This window comes from Puma concolor, chromosome E2 (genome assembly GCF_028749965.1).
Source record: "Puma concolor isolate L17-30 chromosome E2, mPumCon1.1.hap2, whole genome shotgun sequence".
Classification (NCBI taxonomy): domain Eukaryota; kingdom Metazoa; phylum Chordata; class Mammalia; order Carnivora; family Felidae; genus Puma; species Puma concolor.
Window position 1 is genome coordinate 57480402 of NC_141681.1, and position 22047 is coordinate 57502448.

Below are 22047 nucleotides of genomic sequence, written 5' to 3' on the forward strand. Positions count from 1 at the left end.
TTTAATCTTCTTTATTTTGTTAAACTTATTTCATAGACAAACAGGTTGTCTCTACTAGAGAATGTTCCGTGTGTGATTGAGAAGATTGTGTATTCTGCTCTTGCCTGGTGGAGTGATCTATGTTACGTCCATTATATGTAATTGGTCTATAACATTGTTCAAGTACTCTCCTTATTGAACTTGAATGTAGTCTTTTTATCCAGTTAAATCGAAGTATTACCCTTTGCTACTATCATGATGCTGTTTATATCTTGCTTCAGTTCTGTCTTTTGTGCTTCATATATATGGGATCTCTGGTGTTAGGTGCACACATAATGATAATTGTTCTGGTACCTGAGTAATTTCATCTCTTTATCTACATATAATGCCATTTTTCTGTTCCTGCACTCTTTGCACTTAATGTGTATCGTCTGATATTAATATGGCCACCTGTGCCCTCTTTTGGTCTCCATTTGCATGAAATGTTCATTTAAACACTTTTACTTGCATCTTATGTGTGTCCTTAGATTTGATGTGACTCTCTTGCAGACAAGAGGTTGTTGGATTTTGTGTTTTACTCACTCAGCCAATTTATGCCTTTTAATGGGGGAGTTTAATCTACTTACCATCAAAGTAATTACTGAAAGGGAAGGGCTATTACTGCTGTTTTTTCATAGTTTTCTATACCTCTTGTGCCTATTTCATCCCACTTTTCCTCTTTTATTTGTGTTCCATTATGTTTTTTTGATGTTTGTAGTGATATGTTTCATACCATTCTTATTTCCTTTTTGTGTCTTCTATAGTTTTGTTTTGTTTTGTTTTTGGTTACCATGGGGATACTTAAAATATCTCAAAGCTGATATTGTCAATACGTACACAAATGTACTACTTAAAATGTCCACCCCTGCACCCACTTTATGCCACCAATAACCCGAATTCTTTTGTTTTATACTCTATAATTTAGATATATCATTTTTATGCCTTAAAAAATTGTCACAAAAAGAGCAATTTGTGCTATTCATAGCAATAGTCCAATTTTCTCTACTTGTGTAAACACTTACATTTACCAGAGAGCTTTATATTTTCATGTGGTTTTAGTTACTGTTTAGAATCTTTGCATTTTAAGCAGGAAGACTCCTTCTTTTTTTCCTTCCTTAGTTTACTTATGTATTTATTTTGAGAGGGAGAGAGCAAGCAGGGGAGGGACAGAAAAAGAGAGAGAATCCCAAGCAGGTTCTATGCTGGCTTGATCTTATGAAGTATGAGATCACAACCTGAGCTGAAATCAAGAGTTGGATGCTTAACTGATTGAGCCCCTACAATATTTTTGGTTGATATTTTCTGATCTTTAAGTACTTGAATATATTATCCTATGCACTTCCTCATATATGTTCTGCTGAGAAACTATTCATATTCTTAGAGGAGCTCTTTTGCACAAGTTGGATTGCTTTTCTCATGATGTTTCACAATTCTCTGCTCACATGTGATTTTTGATAAATTAATTATAATACATCACTGTGTTAATGTCTTGACATCTATCCTACCTAGAATTCACTGAGGTTCTTGAATTTGTCTCTTTTCACAATTGTGAGAATTATAAACCAATAGTTCTTTATGTAAGCTCTCTACCTCCTTTCACTCTCCTCTCCTTAGGGGATCTCCTTACCGTGTACATTGGTCCACTTGTTGGTATCTCATAAGTCCCTTAGACTCTGTCCTTTTCCACATGTTTTTTTTTTTTTCTCCTCTCAATGGGTAACTTAAACTAATGAGTCTTTAAATTGTCTAATTCTGGGGCCCCTGGGTGGCTTGGTTGGTTGAGTGTCTGACTTCGGCTTAGGTCATGATCTCGCAGTTTGTGAATTCTAGCTGCGCCTCAGGCTCTGTGCTGACAGCTCAGAGCCTGGAGCCTGCTTCAGATTCCGTGTCTCCCTCTCTCTCTGCCCCTTCCCCACTCATGCTCTGTCTCTCTCTGTCTCTCAAAAATGAATAAACGTTAAAAAAAATTAAATTGTCTAATTCTTTCTTCTGTTGATCAAGTCTGTTGCTGGCCCTTTAGTGTAATTTTAAATTCAGTTATTGTGCTTTTCAGCTCCCAATTTATACTTGGTTGTTTTTCATACTCTGTCTCTTTTGATTTTCATTTAAGTCATGCATAGTTTACTGGATATCATTTAGTTACTTATCTATTTTTGCCTCTTCCTTCATGAGCACCTTTATGATAGTTATTTTGAATTCTTTGTCAGGTAATTAATAGTTTTCTATTAATTTAGAGCCAGTTTTGTAGTTTTATTTTGCTCCCTTGATTGGAACATGTTTTTCTGTTTCTATGTATGCCTTGCGATCTTTTGGTGAGGATTGGGAATTTATTTTTCTTAATTTTATTTAAATCCAAGTTAGTTAACATGTAGTGTAATAATGGTTTCAGGAGTAGAGTTTAGTGATTCATCACTTCCATATAACACCCAGTGCTCATTCCAACAAGTGCTCTACTTAATGCCCATTGCCCGTTTAGCCCATCCCCCCACCCAACACCCCTCCAGCAACCCTCAATTTGTTCTCTGTATTTAAGAGTTTCTTCTGGTTTGCCTTCCTCTCTGTTTTTATCTTATTTTTCCTTCCCTTCCCCTATGCTCATCTGTTTTGTTTCTTAAACTCCACATGAGTGAAATCATATGATATATATGTTTCTCTGACTTATTTCACTTAGCATAATACAGTCTAGTTCCATCCATGTTGTTGCAAATGGCAAGATTTCATTCTTTTTGATTGCCAAGTAATATTCGTGTGTGTGTGTGTGTGTGTGTGTGTGTGTGTGTGTGTGTGTGTACACCACCTTCTCTTTATCCATTCATCTCTCAGTGGACATTTGGGCTCTTTCCACAATTTGGCTATTGTTGATAGTGCTGCTATAAACACTGTTGTGCATGTGCCCCTTAGAATCTGCATTTTTGTATCCTTTGGATATATATCTACTAGTGCAATTGCTGGGTCATAGGGTAGCTCTATTTTTTTTTTTTCAACGTTTATTTATTTTTTTTGGGACAGAGAGAGACAGAGCATGAACGGGGGAGGGGCAGAGAGAGAGGGAGACACAGAATCGGAAACAGGCTCCAGGCTCCGAGCCATCAGCCCAGCGCCTGACGCGGGGCTCAAACTCACGGACCGCGAGATCGTGACCTGGCTGAAGTCGGACGCTCAACCGACTGCGCCACCCAGGCGCCCCAGGTAGCTCTATTTTTAATGTTTTGGGGAAACTCCATACTGTTTTCCAGAGTGACAGCACCAGTTTGCATTCCCACCAGCAGTGCAAAAGGGTTCCCTTTCTCCACATCCTCACCAACATCTGTTGGTGGCTATGTTGATAATTTTAGCCATTCTGATAGGTGGGAGATGGTATCTCATTGTGGCTTAGATTTGTGTTTCCCTGATGATGAGTGGTGTTGAGCATCTTTTCATGTGTCTGTTAGCCATCTGGATGTCTTCTTTGGAAAAGTGTCTCTCCATGTCTTTTGCCCATTTCTTCACTGGATTATTTGATTTTGGGGCATTGAGTTTGATAAATTCTTTATGGATTTTGGATACCAACTCTTTGTCTAAAATGTCATTGCAAATATCTTCTCCCATTCCATAGATTGAATTCAGTTTTGTTGATTGTTTCCTTCTCTGTGCAGTAGCTTTTCATCTTGATGCAGTCCCAGTAGCTCATGTTTGTCTTTCTTTCCCTTGCCTCCAGAGACAGATCTCGTAAGAAGTTGCTCTAGCCTAGATCAAAGAGCTTGTTGCCTGTTTTCTCCTCTAGGATTTTGATGGTTTCCTGTCTTACATTTATGTCTTTCATCCATTTTGAGTTTATTTTTTGTACATGGTGTAAGAAAATGGTATAGGCTCATTCTTCTCCATGTTGCTATCCAGTTTTCCCAGCACCATTTGTTGACGAGAAGGTCTTTTTCCCATTGGATATTCTTTCCTACTTTGTTGAATATTAGTTGGCCATACATTTGTGGGTCCATTTCTGGGTTCTCTATTCTGTTCCATTGATTTATGTGTCTGTTTTTGTGCCACTATCATATTGTCTTGATGATTACAGCTTTGTAATACAGCTTAAAATTTGGAATTGTGATGTCACCAGCTTTGTTTTTCTTTTTCAACATTGCTATTCAAGGTCTTTTGTGGTTCCACACAAATTTGAGAATTGTTTGTCCTAGCTCTGTGAAAAATGCCAGCGTTATTTTGATAGAGATTGTATTGAAAATGTAGATTGCTTTGTGTAGTATTGGTATTTCAACAATATTTTGTTCTTCCAATCTATGAGCATGGAATGTTTTTCCATTTCTCTGTCTTCTTCAGTTTCTTTCATAAGCTTTCTATAATTTTCAGTGTACAGATCTTTTACCTCTTTGGTTAGGTTTATTCTGGGTATTTTACGTTTTGGGTACAATTGTAAATGGAATTGATTCTTTGATTTCTCTTTCTGCTGCTTTATTATTAGTGTATAGAAATGCAACTGAGGGATGCCTGGGTGGCTCAGTAGGTTAAGCATCCAGCTCTTAATTTCAGCTCAGGTCATGGTCTCATAGTTCATAGGATCAAGCCCTGCATCAGGCTCTGCTCTGACAGTGCAGGACCTGATTCAGGTTCTCTCTCTCTCTCTCTCTCTCTCTCTCTCTCTCTCTCTGCCCCTCCCCCACTGATGCATGCTCTCTCTTTCCCACTTTCTCTCAAAAAAAAAAAAAAAGGAAGAAAGAAAGAAAATAAATGCAACTGATTTCTGTACACTGGTTTTATTCTATCTTGTGACTTTGCTGAATTTATGGATCACTTCTAGCAATTTTTTGATGAGTCTCTTGGGTTTTCCATGTTGAGTTATCATGTTATCTTCAAAGAGTGAAAGTTTAACTTTTCCCCTTTGCTGCTTTCATAATTCTTTCTCATCTGTGTATTTTGTGAATTTGACTATGATATGCCTTGGTGATGCTGGGTTTTTGTTGAATCTAATGGGAGTTCTATGTGCTTCTTGGATTTTGATGTGTGTGTCCTTTTCCAGATTAGGAAATTTGCTCACATAAGCTTCCTGCCCATTTTTCTCTATCTTCATCTTCTAGGACTCTTATGATTCAAATGTTATTTGTCTTTAATAAGTCACCAATTTTTCTAAGTCTTCACTCAGCTCTCTAGTCTCTGGTGTGGGAATTTTGTGCCCTTAGAGACATGTGATCAGGTACCCCTCCTTTGTCTCAGGTTTCTGTCCACTCCCCCACCTTTACTCTGTTTGTGTCCAGGCTGTGTGCCTTCCAGATGGTGCCTCCCTCCAGAGTTTTATCTAAGATTGGGCTATGTTTCAAAACCCCATACTTCAGAGATCACTGCAGCTTGGACCCACACTGATTATCTGGGGTGGGTCTTGCTGAGCAATGGCTGGGTGCCAGCTTGTCCCAGAAAACATTTGCATGATTGTACAGCAGCAGAGGCTCAGAGTTTATGGTAAATCCCAATACACAGCTGGGATCTGGTTTTGCTTTGCTCTGGCATCTTTTTTCCAATATCCATAAATGTGGCAGCTCTCCAGAATCTGCTGGAACTTTTGCCCAGAGGGAAGCTGTATGGCCCCTAAGCCTCTATCAAACGCATTTCAAGCAAGGGAACCACTTCTGCCCATGTGGTACATGGAATCCTTAGACTGCAATCCTGCTTCTGGGGATTTGCCCTACTTCCTCACCAGAGCACAACCAGGCACTGAGAGCTCCAAAACTTCAGACTCTGCTCCACTGTTTATAGAATCCTGGTGGTATTGAAACCCTCTCCTTTCTCCCTGTCAATGGTTTTGGGGAACAGATTTCTTGTCCACTCCTCTACAAATATTTTCACTCTTTGTCTCCAGCTACTTTTGGGGGTAATGGTGTTCTTGTGCAATCACAGTGTGCTGCACTCTCCCCTTTCTCTTTCTCTCTCTGTCCTCTCTCTGTGAAAACTGCTCCCTAAGGTCTGAGCCTCTGCAGCTTTTCTCTCCCCCAATTCACCTCTCCATACCACATACCTGCCAAGTTCTCTTGCTCAAATTATGCAGATTGTTGTTTTAATCCTTAGATCAACTTCCTAGGTGTTCAAAATGGTTTGATCCTGATCTAGCTGTGTTTCAGGGACAAGACAAGCTCAGGATCCCCATACTGAACCAATCCTCGAGGATTGGGAATTTAAAAAACAGCCATCGGGGCGCCTGGGTTGCTCAGTCGGTTGGGTGTCCGACTTTGGCTCAGGTCATGGTCTCACAGTTTGTGAGTTCAAGCCCTGCATCAGGCTCTGTGCTGACAGCTCAGAGCCTGGAGCCTGCTTTGGATTCTGTGTCTCCCCCTCTCTTTGCCCCTCCCCTGCTCATGCTCTGTCTCTCTATATCTCTCAGTAATGAATAAACATTAAAAAACAAAAAACAGCCTGTGGTCCCAGGATTTATGGACTTGCTTAAATGGAGAACACAACAGCCAGCTGTACAGTAATTCTGGGGTCTATCAAACATATTCTGGAGATGTGTAATGTCTGAGTGCTTGTAATTTCACAGTTAAACAATTATTGTTTCATGTTAATTGCACATGATACACCCCTCTCCTGATGTTCCTCAGCTCTGCATTCTCTCTCGTGTTGGAACAAATACTTACCTATTCTGTGAATAACCACTACAATGCAACAAGAGGGTGTTCCCATTCCCTCAGCCCTCCATTTCAGGCATGACAGAAATAAGTCCTCCAGGCAGCTGCAAAGAATCAGACTGTTGCCCATATACATCACTCACATCTTTCTCTCCTGAGCAGAGTTGAGAGTTTTCTCACAGTCTTGCCATGGAGTGCCAGGTAGGGTGAGCAGCTACTGTGGGCAAGTATAACAAACTTTTCTTCTTTCTTCAAACTGGATCTTCTTCATTTGTGCTTGCCTGTGGGTGCTGTGTTCTCCCAACTGGCTTTTGGAGCACTCAAAAAGGCAATTTGGTCAATTTGTGTCTTCATGGAGGAACAAAGTCTTGGTGCTTCCTATTTCTCCATCTTCCCAATGACCTATGATGAATATGAATTTTGTACATTAACATTTTAAAGTATATATATACATAAGGGCAATAAGTGGGTTAATTCTTTTGATAACTTCCAGCTATGTCTTCTCATCACATCCTGGGATTGTTGACAAAGACAGGGGAAGAAGATTTATTCCCTACAGTGGTACTGGGAAGATATGGAAGCTGTGGCTTCAAGAATTTGGTTAATAAAAGACTAAGAAGGTGATGGAAAAAGTTGAAGGGTAGAAAGAATGTTATAATGGATGTAACTAAACTGGGACAATTACCTTTAAAGGAATCCTTACTCCCAGAAGAGATAAAGAATATAAAACATTTGGGGAAAGCCCCAGTTTAAGACACTGATGTTTGCAGAAGAAGGTCTTTATGAACACAAAGACCCAAATCCATTTTTTTTTTTTTTTTAGCATGTGTATTCTCTGAAAGGAAATTTGGAAATTCTGGAAAGCTACATATTCCATGCTGAAAGTAATGTTTTGGACCATTTCAAATATATGAAGGATTAATTACTCGAGCATTTTTGTAGATTAGAACTTTGAAAATAAAGATTTAAAAGGCTAAATATATATAGGGGAGCCTGGGTGGTTCAGTCGGTTAAGCCTCCGACTTCGGCTCAGGTCATCATCTCACAGTTCGTGAGTTCGAGCCCCGCATTGGGCTCTGTGCTGACAGCTTAGAGCCTGGAGCCTGCTTCAGATTCTATGTATCCCTCTCTCTCTGCTCCTCCCCGACTCATGCTCTCTCTCTCCTTCAAAAATTAAAAAAAAAAAAAAGGCTAAATATAACCAATTTGAGAAGTCCTTTTCTAAAGGTTCATTATTCTTCTACCAAAAAATTCTTCCTTGTTCCAAAGTCCCTAATTTTGATAAACATGGGAGCGTCTTTATCCAACCATCACTGTTAAATAGGTTTCACATAATACACAGCCTACAGCAACTATGTGTAATGCCTTAGGAAGGCCTTTTGTGAGGACTTTATCTTTAATAAATATCAAAGTGTTTATAGTGGAGACAGAACTTATGAATACAACGAATCTGGGGAAAACATTTACAAGGTTGAAATCATAATGAAGTTTAGAGAACTCACTTTCCAGATATCATTATAAAAGAAAAAATGTCAGAAAGTCTTTTTTCAAAGCTTCAGCCTTTTTATATGTCATTGTATTCTTACTGAATAGAAGATTTACAAATGTAGTGAATGTGGCAAATCTTTTTTCCAGTCTTCAAAACTCACTCATCAATAGATTTTGTACTGAGAATAAACCTTACATATGTAAAGAATGTGGCAAAGTCATTAACCAGTAATCAAAATTATCTGGAAGGTACATACTGGGGAGAAACCTTGAAAATGTCAAGAATGTGGCAAAGCCTTTAATTAGCACACAAACCTTTCTGAATATAAGAGAATATTTACTGGGAAGAAATATTAGAAATCTGAACAATTTGGTGAAGCCTTTAACCACTGCTTAAATCTTCTTTGATATCAGAGTATACATTCCTGGGAGAAACCTGAACAATATAGAAATCATAGCAAAGCCTTTCACCAGGACAACCTAAGTTAAACAAGCATACTGGGGAAAAAACTTATAAATGTAAAGAATGTGGAATGCATGTAAAGAATGTGGAAAAGCTTTACACGGAACTCAACATCAGAGAATGTATAGTGGATAATAACCCTTGAAATGAACAGACAAAAAAAGTTGTGAATGTACATATCAGAAAAAAAGAGAATCATACAACATAAAAATTTAAATATGTAAAGCTGGCAATGTGTAAGATGAAAAAAAATATATAACAGCAGAAAATTCACAGTGAAAAGCACTAAGTGTACACAACTTTTTAGATATTAATCTAAATCAGAGTATTTATTACCGAGAATAAAACAGGTTAAAACACATTGTTTATAGTAGAGCCTTCCACATGTTAGGGGCTCTGACCTCTATGCAGTTGAAATAGGTGTGTTGCTTTTAATTCCCACAAAATTTAACTATTAACAGCCTACTATTGACCAGAAACCTTACTGAGAATATAAACAATTTGGTCAACATATATTTGGAATGTTATAAGCAAAACCATGGAAATCACAACTCTCAGATTATTATATCAGAGAAAGAAAACTGGTTATTGAATGTTTGTAGTCTGTATTTTGACCAAGTATTATACCGTGATTTTGCAGTGGTTTTTTTTGAACTGAATATATTTTAATTAATAAAACTGAATGGGTTTTCATGTGTTAACACTGATTTGTAATGAAGGAAGTGTTATCCTTGAACCAACCTTAACCTACTCTGTCTTAAACAACATTGTAGGTAAATAGACTGTAATGACAAAGTACACTTGAACCTTGAACATGTGGTTTTGCACAGTGCATATCCACTTATATCCATATTTTTTAATGGTACAATACTGTAAGTGTATTTTCCTTATGATTTTTGCAATAACATTTTTTGTCTACCTTAATATAGTCTATAATATGTATAACATAGAAAATATGTGTTTATGGACTGTTTATGTTTTCAGTGAGGTTTCTGGTCAACAGTAGGCTATTTGAAGTTAAATTTGGGGGAGTGAAACGTTATATATGTATTTTCAGCTGCTGGGGGATTGAAGAATCAACCCCTCCATTAGTCCACAGTCAACGGTACTTATGAATGCCGTGGGATAACATCACAATATTCCCTTTTTCCAGTAACCTGAAATTATTTGAGATTATTTTCCCCCAATTTGTGTACTGTATCTTTTCCTCCATTTTGTAACTACTCAGACATTATAATGGTTCGAATATAGATGATATAAAAGTATTATTGAGAGTGTAGCTAATTTGTTTATATTGCACTGGACTCCATTTTATATAACCAGGTTGCCTGTAGGAGGTTTGAACTGACATTAGCTCCTTCTAATAGCTAATGTATTAGATAAAAGCCCCCAAAGTCACAAGCTAGTGTATGTTCCTGATATGACATCCCCCTTAGCCCTTGTGAACACCAGTCTCCACCCCCAGTGTATTTACCTGTGCACCCTTTGGAGAAGACGCCCACAGAATTTACCATACTCCACTCACTTTGCTTCAGATTGTGCATTTTAGACTTGGCCCAGGCATGGCAAGGCATTACAACCATGAACCATAATAAAGGCGCCTGCCCCAGTTCCTGCCAGTCTCTGCCTCAACTTGAAGGCATACTGTATACATGCTCTTAGGTCTATGAGTAATAAACCTATTTCAATTTCCTCTGTGTTCTTGCATTGAACTATGGCTCACGATCTAATTCCCAGGGGCTCTACTTAACAAATAATAATTTATCACAGTCACTGAAAATATAATTATAAGCCATACCTGCACAATTCTAAATCAGTATTTGTAAAATTTTATTCTGTAGTATCCTTTGCTCATGTCCTTTTTCTGAGTGTTCTGAACACAAAAGACTCCCATGATTTTGATATGCATGGAATGCAAATTGTAAATTTACCAAGCTTAAGATATAAGTGTAACAGGTATAACAGGACTAATGAGGGAAAAGTTTGTGCGTGTACGTGTACCAATATCTTCACAATAAAAGGGAACATCAGATCAATGTAGGTAATGTCAAAGTTTCAAAATTGATGATTTCCTGGCAAACTCAAATGTTACAGATTCATAGTAAGAACAGTTTTCTGTACATTGTGTTGAATTTTTCTCTCCCAAATCTCATGACTCTTGATGTGAGAATCTGCCCATTCAAATCCTGTCATGTCTATCTGCCTATTACTTGTGTGGGATGTACTCTGTTCTCCTTGTTCCAATGTTCATGAACCATTGTTTGTATGACTTGCTCAGGGATTTTAAGAATGGCTTGCATTGAATTACATGCTGTGCAGATATTAATTAACATGGGATTAGTTATACAGTAAGCCTATTAAGTTCCATGTGTAATTGATATATTTCATTCTGTCTCAGTGGGACAAGAGCACTGTTTCAGCTTTCTTTAGTTAATGTTTCCTTCACTTTTTATAAATGATATGTTCCAAGTTGTTCACATTGCTGTGACAATTAATCAGGCAATGAGAAAGCATGAAATATGGCCTTTTGTAGCAACGTGGATGCAACTGGAGAGCTTTATGCAAAGTGAAATGAGTCATACAGAGAAAGACAGATACCATATGTTTTCACTCTTAGTGGATCCTGAGAAACTTAACAGAAGACCATGGGGGAGGGGAAGGAAAAAAAAAAAGCTAGGGAGGGAGCCAAACCATAAGAGACTCTTAAAAACTGAGAACAAACTGAGGGTGGGTGGGGAGGTGGGGGGGTGGGAGGGCGGGGAGGGTGGGTGAGGGGCATGGAGGAGGGCACCTGTTAGGATGAGCACTGGATATTGTATGGAAACCAATTTGACAATAAATTAGATATTAAAAAATAATAAATAAATAAAATTAAAAAATATGAAGATGTCATAAGTCATGGGTCATTTTGATATTTGTTTGAAGTGAACAAGCATGGGACAGTTCTGGGTGTGTAGTAGTTTTCTATACTTAGGAAGATAACAGTATTCCATTGGGAGTAATGTTACTGCCCCATGTAAGAGATGAAAACAATCAGATGAAGTCTTGGCCTGAATTCTGCATGTAGAGAGAGACAGGACACTTGTCCTGGGCTGCACTAGTGACTCTTAGGAAGGTAAACTCTAATCGTTTTCTTTCCAAATCATCTCTAGGTCTTCGATGTCTCCTCATTTCTATTCCCATCAACCTAGGCATCAGAGCGGTCCTACTCCGACATCAGTCACTTGGGCCCTTGTAGGTTCGTTCTCATGAGCAGTTTGGATTTTTTTCTGAGCAATGAGAAATGATCTTTTTTTAAAAAAATTTTTTTTACATTTATTTATTTTTGAGAAACAGAGTGAGACAAAGTGTGAGCGGGGGAAGGGCAGAGAGACAAGGAGACACAGAATCTGAAGCAGGCTCCAAGCTGTGAGCAAGTGGTCAGCACAGAGCCTGATGTGGGGCTCGAACCCACAAATTGTGAGCTCATGACCTGAGCTGAAGTCAGACGCTCAACCGACTGAGCCACCCAGGTACCCCGAGAAATGATCTTTAAACAGATCATTGGAGGCCATACTTAAGATTTTTTTTTTTTAACGTTTATTTCCTTCTGAGAGACAGAGCACGAGGCAGGGAGGGTCAGAGAGAGAGGAAGACACAGAATCTGAAGCAGGCTCCAGGCTCCGAGCTATCAGCACAGAGCCCCATGTGGGGCTCGAACCCACGAACTGCGAGATCATGACCTGAGCCAAAGTCAGCCCCCCAACCGAGCCATCCAGGCGCCCCTATGTATAAGATTTGAATACAACATTGTCACCACTTCATTGAGATAAGAGGAAAGAGGTGTCAGTGGGCCACAGGTTTAATTCAGACACTTGGCACTGAGAGAGTTATGAGGGCAGATAAAACATGATGATGGTATCCTTTGAGAGGAAGATAAGACTGACCTAAGAAAATATGGAGAACTCTTGAAATGTGGGTGCACAAATGGGAGGGAGTTCTTTTTGTCACTCCAAAGGCTTAGGAACCTACATGTGATGAGCAAATGTGACAGAGATGGAGACTTGGGAAATGTGGGTTTCAGAGAAGTCAGTTCCTATCTTCATGAGTTCATAAATTCTATGTATTGCTGAGGACAGGGGATGCCGGATGACAAAGATTCCTGTACTTTTCAGGCCAAAATCAGTTGTGGAGGATGGAGAGGGTTTGCTGGAAGACGCAAATGTTGTGGGCATAGCTTTCCAATGTCACATGGCAGAGTAGATACAGGAAATGAGGAAGCCTTGTGGACCCTGGCAGGAGCAGCAAACTGCACTGACCTTCCACAAAGCAATAGAATCTTAGGTTTATAAACGCATGTTGGTCTGATCCACTGTAGATGGATGACATTCCAGTGAAGCTGATCCACAGCTGGGAGGAAAACTCAGTCCGGCTTGAGCCCCACGATGAGTGTTCTACTCAGGATTGTGCAAGGTACTGATTAGTTGGGGAGCAGCTCACCAGTCAGAGGCAATGAGTATTTCTGCCCCAAACAGTCCACTAGTTTTTAGGCTAGAAGCCCCTCTGTTCATTCACAGCCCATGTAGCATTTTTTCCCTATCTGATGTGTGTCTGTGTGTGTGTGGGGGAGAAACAGGATTTCTGTCCATTGTGGAGACAGGTGATACCATAAAGTTGGGAACCAGGTTATGCTTGCAATTAACATTAGCACAAGTACTAATAATAATGCATTTGGGGGTAGCTGTTCTTTTGTGTTCCACTATACCATTAAAAGGCCAATGTGTACATAATACAAAAGAAGATGTATATTTGTATTATGTAAACAGTGAGTAGATAAATGTTCATGTCTGATAAAATGGCATATACACCCTATGGTGTGCTCTAGCTTTTCCATTTCTTCCCTGTGGTGTTGCCCACCTGCAGGCGTTGTGGTCACATTTGCTCTCTCGTGGTCATAGATGCTTGCCCCACTATCAGGTATCAGACCGTGTTCCACGCAGCAAGGAGGGTGTGTAAATATGATGGGACTTAAGGAACTTACTCTGCAACACTCCTTTTTGTCTCAGCATAGGCCATCCTTTTCAAGGCAGTTCTGTCTTGCTGGCATACCACAACTCTAAGTAAAAACATATCTGTAACACAGGTCGATATGTGAGATTGTTGGGAATGGCCAGTGTTACCTGAAGTGTTTCAAGGCATCTGACACAAAGGACATCATGCCTTGCACTGGAATCAGCTGCTATGGAAAGCACCTGAAATTTAGAGTGTGCTTACTCAGATGCGCAAGAATTGTATAATGTATGCAAAAGGAGTGATAATTCTTTATACTTGGGCACAAAGAGCTGCTTAAGCATGCAATTATTTATTGTCTTGTACGAAAAATCATGAAATACAGATTCATAGTGAGAATGCTGCTTTATTCAATTCCATTATAAAATATAACACCTGTTAATGTGTGGCTATATGTGTTTAATATCTTATCTGATGAAATGTTTGAATAAATGCCAATTCACAATAAATTGTATTATTTGATGAAAGCTTGTGAGGACAGATGTATTTTGGGTAATTCCAGGATGCTCAAGGAGGGCGTTGAGGAGAAAATGAGTCATGGAAGACATTAAAACTGAAATAGACCATGTTAGAGTCAGACTTATTAACATGTGTATGTTGTGTGTGTGTGTGTGTGTGTGTGTGTGTTCCACTGACTGACTTTTCTGTGCATAACTCAGGGATGACCTTTGATTTAGTTACTACAGAGACTGTCAAATTAATTTTGGATCAGATTTACTTGGAGCATTTACAAAATATCAGATATCTAGGCCTCTTCCCATGTTACTATTTCTTTTTTTTTTTAATGTTTTATGTTTTTTTTTTTTTGAGAGAGAGAGAGACAGAGTGAGAGTGGGAAGGAGGAGCAGAGAGAGAGGGAGACACAGAATCCGAAGCAGGCTCCAGGCTCTGAGCTGTCAGCACAGAGCCCAATGTGGGGCTCGAACTCATGAAATCATGACCTGAGCCAAAGTCGGATGCCCAACCGACTGAGCCACCAGGTGCCCCCCATGTTACTATTTCAATAGTTCTGGGCTGTAACTCCCCAATTTTCCTTTCTCACAAGTTCTCAGGTGACACCTAAGGGCTAAGTTTTGGGAAGCTACTTGGAGAAAAAATGTCTGGGGGCATATTTATGGTTGTCATTTTCAATAAAGATATTAGCCCATGGTGGTGCCTCGGTGGCTCAGTTGGTTAAGGATACGACTTCGACTTAGGTCATGATCTCATGGTTTTTGAGTTCAAGCTCCACATCGGCTCTGCCCTGACAATATGGAACCTGCTTCAGATTCTCTGTCTCCAAGTCTCTCTGCCTCTCCCCACGATGCACTCACTCACTCTTTCTCAAAATAAACAAACATTAAAAAAAAAATCAGCCTGGGACGATGCAGTCAGATACACAGATGACCATGAATTATTGTAGGTGGACTCTGATCTTGGTTTCTAGATGGGAAACCTGTGTTTTAAGCCTGAAAGGTTGACCAGTGTACCTTGTCCTCAGTAGTAAAATAAATACCCACTCTGTTATCTAACATCAGCAGAAAAGGAATCAGATATGTCCAAATGCATAAAGCCATAAGGGTTAAATCATTAGAATAAAGCATCAATAACAGTGAACCATACATTTTAAAAGCTTTAGAATGACTTTAGACTTTGGTGAATAGTGTAGATTGTATTTCATTTTTCGTGAGCCCACAACTCATGTTTCCCTGCTGTTTTCACTGTTTCTGAATATAAATATTGAACCACGGAAAATGGTAGCTGTGTATTGAGAGTGGAAATGATCTTCCTGGTCCAGATTTTCACTGGAAACCTGCAGGATTTCTAATGTCATCATTTTCCTTTACTGTAGTGGAACCAGGCAAGGTTGACAGGTTTTTCTTCTATGGGACCTGGAACACCAAATGATTTATATGCACATGAAAACTTAGCAGCACAGAAGTGCTTATCAGCCTGGGTTTACAATAAACATCCCTTGGCAAGTTTTAGGAACCAGCATCACCTGTGCTCCCTGTGAGAGTCTGTCTATTGGTCAGGGTGAGAGCATTGGTGCTGCTTTAACTACGAGCTCCAGGTGATTCTCAGGTGAGGTCGGGGTGAAGCACGAGGATTCGCAGGCATATTTGGGAGGGCTGGGTCTGCCTTTCAGTAGAAGAGATGATGATAGTCTGGCAGGGACTTGGAAGGGGCAGGTCAGTGCAGCCCCATTCTCTGAGCTGTGGCAGGAAGTGTGGCTGTCTGTAGGAGGGGAGGACATCTGAAACCGGGAAGGAGAATCTCACAGGTAAGTGTCCACGGAGGAGCTCCTTTATTCTGAATCTCTCCTGTGACAAAGTCAAGGAGAAGGCAGCGTTTACTGCATTTCAAGATTCTTCTGCCTCTGAGGTGATGAAAGCAGGTGAAGAGGCTGTGGTGAGGCCTTTAAAGGCCTACAGGTGTGATTTCTCCACCTACTAGCACCTCAGAAAGCACTTGAGAGCAGAAGGGAGAGGAAGAAACGGCTGCTTCTCAGGTAAATCTTGTCCTGATTGAGCTCAGGGCCTGTGTCCTCATCTCTTACTGAAATGCTATGACTGTAGAGCTTGAAAACATTTTTTTTTTTCTTAACCTTTGATGGACCTGTCTGGCAAATTTCTTTTGGACTAGTATTTATCCCTTTTATGATAGTCAAATTCAGCTCTTTAGGACATTCCTGTGTTACATCCCTGGGCCTTCTGTCCATTCTCTCCAACTGGGGTTTCCATACAGCTTGAGGACTTGTACCATGAATTCATGAACTGCAACTATTGAAAATATTCCCTCTGTGACAGATCCATGTGGTGCTGTGTTGATACCCAAGATTCTCACTGAGATGGGTCTGGTTTCAGGACGCCAGTGAAGGGGGAGAATATGTAATATTTAGGGACTGTCTGGGTGTGGCATGAGTCTATGTAAACTAGTTAATGAACATGAACAAACAAAACAGATGACTGTTGGGCCCAAAATAAGTGGGTCTTTGGAAAAGAGAGCCTTGCTGTTGAGATTTCTTAAAGAAAGAAAGAGAGAGACTATTTAAAATACACTAAAGATGATAGGACATGGAACCAATATGTCGCTTGAAATTCGTATAAAGTTGCTGTATTTTGCATGTTTGGAATTATACCATGATTTGTGTTTGGTTTGTGTTTTTGGGAACTATATCATAGCAGCAATGAGTCGTTCTCTACATCAGGACACTGGTTATCAATTTGATTCGTTACAGTTCATGTTGACTTTATTCACTTGGTTCAGGGTCTCTCTCCCAGATTCACCCAGAAAGTGAAAGCTCTCACCTTTCTTTACTGGAGATCCTGGCCTTTGCAAATCAAAGTTCATATTAGTCCTTGATCTCTTAAGATTCCACTTTGTTCTGCATATTGTCACAGATATTCTCTCATTTATCACTCTTTTATTTTCAGCAAAAGGCAATCAGTATCCTATAATTATGGTATGTTCAAGTATCTTAAAATTCCATAAAGGACATCATTTCAAAAAGGAATTAATAAGGCATTTGTTGGTGTAAAGTAGGAAGTATTCATGATGTTTTATCTTCACTTGAACCTTCCCTTTGCCCTGAGGTAATATGATCCTCACTCTAGATTAGATATAATTCTAGGACCTAAATGGCATGGAATATTGTTGTACACATTGCACGAGCAGCTATCTATTCTTTATTTTGACTCACTAGTACTTCAAATTGGAATTAAGGAGTGGAATATTGAAAAGACTTCCCAAGTGCTCTAAAGAGGCCACCAGGAAACAGGGCTGGGAGAAATAATTTTGTATATTGTTTGTAATATGCTGTCTTCTCTGATAAACATAATGCTTGAGTTGAAATCCTAGATTCTCCAGCAAGACTCATGTTTTCTGTTTTCTTTTGTTCTTGGTAAATAGGTCTTGCTCTCTCTGGATCTGGTCAAGATTTCTGGAAAAGGAAAGAGCCCTGACATGTGAAGAGCAAGGAGACATTACCCACACATGCAGGTAAGTGGGAATGAATGCACCAGATGACAGAGGTAAGGGCCAAAGATCAAAGGAGAAAACGTGACCTTAAACTGTGGTTTTGAAAGCTCTGCTTCAATGGACTGATTCTGGAAACCTGGGTTTATTTTTGTGGTGGTCACAGAGGAACCTATCCTGTCTCCCTCTTGTCATGTTACTACATCCTCTAAAGAATTCCCTTCTGTGCCAATGTCTTCCATGGCATTCACAGTGAAACCCAAATGCCTCCCCATGGCCAGTGAGGGACTGTGTGATCTGATGGCTATTCCATTGCTTTTGGGTGGCATGTGAAAATCTCTACACATAGGCAGTTTCTAAGTAGAGGCCCCAATGTGATTTACTCCTCGCCCACTTTTGGGTACTCTTGTCTGTTGCAGACATGCACAAACTCTGGTACATCAGGAATGTGTGGGTAAATTGAATCTCCCATATCAAATAGTATACAGAGCAGCCTTCCCCATAGAGGTTTCCCTATTGACCAGACCCTATACTCCATCTTCAGAAATGTACCTTGGAGCATGGTGCTTGGGTGGCTCAGTCAGTTAAGCGTCCAACTTCGGCTCAGGTCATGACCTCATGGTTTGTGGGTTCGAGCCTTGCTTTGGACTCTCTGCTGACAGCTGAGCCTGGAGCCTGCTTCGGATTCTGTCTCCCTCTCTCTCTCTCTGCCCCTCCCTGGCTCACTTGCTTGTTCTCTCTCTCTTAAATAAACATTAAAAAAAAAAAAGAAATGTACCTGGGAGCCTCAGTGTTCACATTGGCCTCACAATGGAATACGTTGGGCCACTTCATCAATACCTAATTGATGCTGGGCCCCATCAAGAACTAAGTGCCAAAATCTTTGGGGTTGGGACACTGGAGATGGTAGTGCAAAAAACTACACAGGGTATCCCAACGGGAAGGCAAAGCTGAGAAGAACTTTTCTAAATGTTGCTTGTCAAAATTTCGTGTATATACCAATCACTTCAGGTTACCATTAAAAAAGATTCTAGGGCCCCACACTCAGATACCATGACTCCCTAGGACTAGACGAAGGTCATTAGTTTGTACTTTTAACAGCCATTGAGGCTGGTAACCCAAGACTACATTTCCAGTAGCACTAAGCTAGAGAAAGCAGAAGAGCACACCCGAGCCCCTTACACCCAACCATCTTATCTCAACATAAACACTGCTGTTGCCAGTGTGAAGATTAACAGCTTCTGGAAAGATGGCCTTTTCTGCTCATCCCCTGCAAGTTGGAAAGGGACTAGATAAGGCAGGGATGTCTGAGCAAGGCTGTTTGGGGTAAATAATAGGTACTCATTTTCGAATGTCTACTGAGCATCTTTTCCATGCTCTAGGTATAGGAGGATGCAGTGTGTCCAAGATACTGTGCAGGGAGTCAGACCCACATTACATGAGTCAATCTTTCCAAGTATCTTGGGAGTTGGGTACTGCACATTCATTTTTTCCAGGTGGGTTTTGGATGCTGGGTGAGCCTTCCTGGGATGAGAGATGGCTTCTCTTCTTTTTCATCATCAGTAATCTTGAAACAATGTTGGATATAATGGCACAAATATAGAGAAAAGATTGGGAAAGAGAAAAGAAGGGTGGATTAGAGGGATATTTAATAGGCCAGTAATTTTCCTTACCTATTTCGTTGATTTTATTAAAGAATTTTTTTTAATGTTTATTTTTGAGAGAGTGACAGAAAGAGAGAGAACGAGTGGGGGAGGGGCAGTGAGAAGAGACACAGAATCTGCAGCAGGCTCCAGGTTCTGTCAGCACAGAGCCCAAAGTGGGTCTCCAACCCACCAAATGTGAAATCAAGACCTAAGCAGAAGTCAGTGGCTTAACCATGTGAGCTGAGCCTCCCAGGTGCCCCTAGGCGCCCAGTGTTTGGTTAATTCTAAATGTGGACTCTCAAAGGATGTCCCAGGAATGGAAGATGGGATGCTTTGGGTTACCTTGGAAGCACTGTTTTAACCAGATAGATGAAAAGGATTCACCAAGTTGTAAGTGCTTGACTCTCCTCTATCTGAGTCTGAGCCTCAAGAAATTTTGAGCATCAACTTGGGCCACCCAGTAGGTGGAGCCGCCGGAAACTCTGTCCTCTGAGCTGTTCTTTGAAAGGAGGATCAGGGACTGACTGTGGAGGCATGGAGGGCAATATCAGGGCCCAACAGGTCATCTTTCACAGAATCTGAAGGGAAAATTCTCTGTTGGGCTTTGCAAGCTGCATTTAGGCAGAGGGTCTCTTCCCAGTGCAAATTCAGGGGTAGCTGAGCTCTGTGCCCAGTGTTAGGCCTGAAGTATGGATCAGGAATGGGGCTGGGGGTGGTGTGTGAGAAAGGCCACTGGAGGTGGGATTGATGGGTCTGGTTGAGCCAAGATGCAAGGCTGGTGCTGGGGAGCCCTGGGCAGGTGAAAGGAGAAGCCCGTGACTACAGGTTTAGTCCCAGGAGGAAAGGTCTATGCTACAAGTCCCCTGTGCGCATGTGCCACACTTGGTGGCAACCTATCTGCGCGGGCGCGGTGGGGAGCCATTACCAAGAGTGAAGTCTGGGCAAGTGAGGGCAGAGTTTTATTGAGGTCTTAGGTGCACGTGCAAGACTGAGCAGTGAGGGGCAGGGAAAGGGGTCACACTGACTCTTAGGCTCACAATGCAAGTGGGCAAAATGGAAGGTGATATTGTGTGGTGGTAAATGATGAATTGATGTACATTCATATTTTCAAGGGTTAATTTGACCATTTAATTGATCTATTCAGATGATTGGGCATGTTCCACTTGTAGGAGGTAGTGATAAGGATTTTACAGAGAAGAGGTGGAAGCCAATGAAGGAGAGTGTTTCATTGCACACATGTACCTTAAGCATTTCCTTGATTTTTGGAAGGCCTATTTGACTGTAATTGCTTAAGTTCATTTTCTTCCTTTCCAGTGCAGTGACTGCGAATTAAGTCACAGTTTCCCTACAGAGGCTTTGGTGGCATTAGAACCACTGCAGGCTATGGCTTCCCTATTTAACTGTGGAAACATAGTTTGTAGGATATCATGTGGTCTTTGTTTTAAATCCATTAGAAGGGGACATGTAGAAATAGTCCATTCAGTGTAAGAATGCAGTCATGATGATGCAACAATCTCCAGAACCACCCAGTTAAGTCACATGTGTTCACCTCAAAGATCACATTTCATGATGTGTGTGATAGGAAGAGACAGACACATTCTCACATTTCATGATGTGTGTGATAGGAAGAGACAGACACATTCAACTATGTAAGCATATAAACAAGAAACTGTTGGAATAAGGACGTTTTCTTTACAATTACCGTGGTATATGATGCATTTTTGTTTTTGTGAAATTGAATTCTACTGGTGTGAAAATACCACCCTCATGTAGCATTAAGAAAAACAATTTGAGAATAAGTTTGATGTGACAATATTTATAGAAACATTGAACCAAGCACAAGATATTTTAGCGCCTGTGTGTTACTCAATTTCAAGTGCAATTTCACATACACTCTGAATTTGCATAAGAGGGAGGATCCACCTCTACTTGAAAAAGTTATGTGTGAAGATCTAGCTATTTTTGACAAGAATTAATGTTACTTTTTATTTAAATATTTTATGAGCATATACTTTATAATTTTCATATTATAATTAATGATATGCCTAAGGTAGTTGTTTTCTATCACTACCATAACCAGTCATCATGATTTTAGGAGGGAATGTAAACACAATTGTGTTGTTAATAAATGTGAATTTCAGTGGACTTGGCTCTACTTTCTGTTCAGGGTCTTGTGAGGTTAAAAATCAAGGTTTCATGAGGCAAATATCTTCTGGGTCACCACCCTCATTCCCTTATCCTTATGTACGCACAACCACTAGTCTGCTTAGGTTTCTTTTTTTCTACTTTTATTCAGAGAGAAGCTGTACACCTTAGTCTAATATGTGTCACTTAAGGATTTGATACATGTATATATTGCAAAGTATTTACCATAAATCTAGTTAACATCCATCACCTCACAGTTAGAAATTTCTTGGGTGTGATAAGTTTGAGGAGCTACTCCCTTTAGCATCTTTCAAATAGGCAATACAGTATTGTGAATTAAAGCCAGCATATACCTTATATATGCATCACATTATCTACTTCTCTGACAGGGGCCACAAATGTTTTTCAAGTCCTGGCTTTTAGGAATGTTGGATTTTGTTGAGTTTTCACACTTGAGATTTTTATTTTGTTTTGTACTTCTGAATGACTTCTGGTTTTATGTCATTGTGGTTGAAAAAGATACTTGATGAATTTTTTTTTTTTTAAGTTTGTTCCTTTGGAGATAAAGAGCACCAGAGTGAGCATACGAGCAGGGGAGGGACAGAAAGAGGGAGAGAGAGAATCCTAAGCAGGCTCCACCCTGTGATTGTGGAGTCGGGGGGGGGGGGGCTTAAAC

At 40.2% G+C, this 22047-nt stretch overlaps 1 protein-coding gene across 1 annotated transcript in view; it reads left to right on the top strand.

Moving 5' to 3' along the window:
• The window catches only part of LOC147573810 (KRAB domain-containing protein 5-like), a 67197-nt gene extending 49593 nt beyond the window's left edge, over nucleotides 1-17604 (top strand). The window contains exon 4 of the mRNA XM_086688430.1: nucleotides 17515-17604. Coding sequence (XP_086544556.1) covers nucleotides 17515-17567 — 53 coding nt within the window. The 3' untranslated portion in view covers nucleotides 17568-17604. The remainder of the gene's footprint in view (nucleotides 1-17514) is intronic.
• Nucleotides 17605-22047: the final 4443 nt, after the last annotated feature.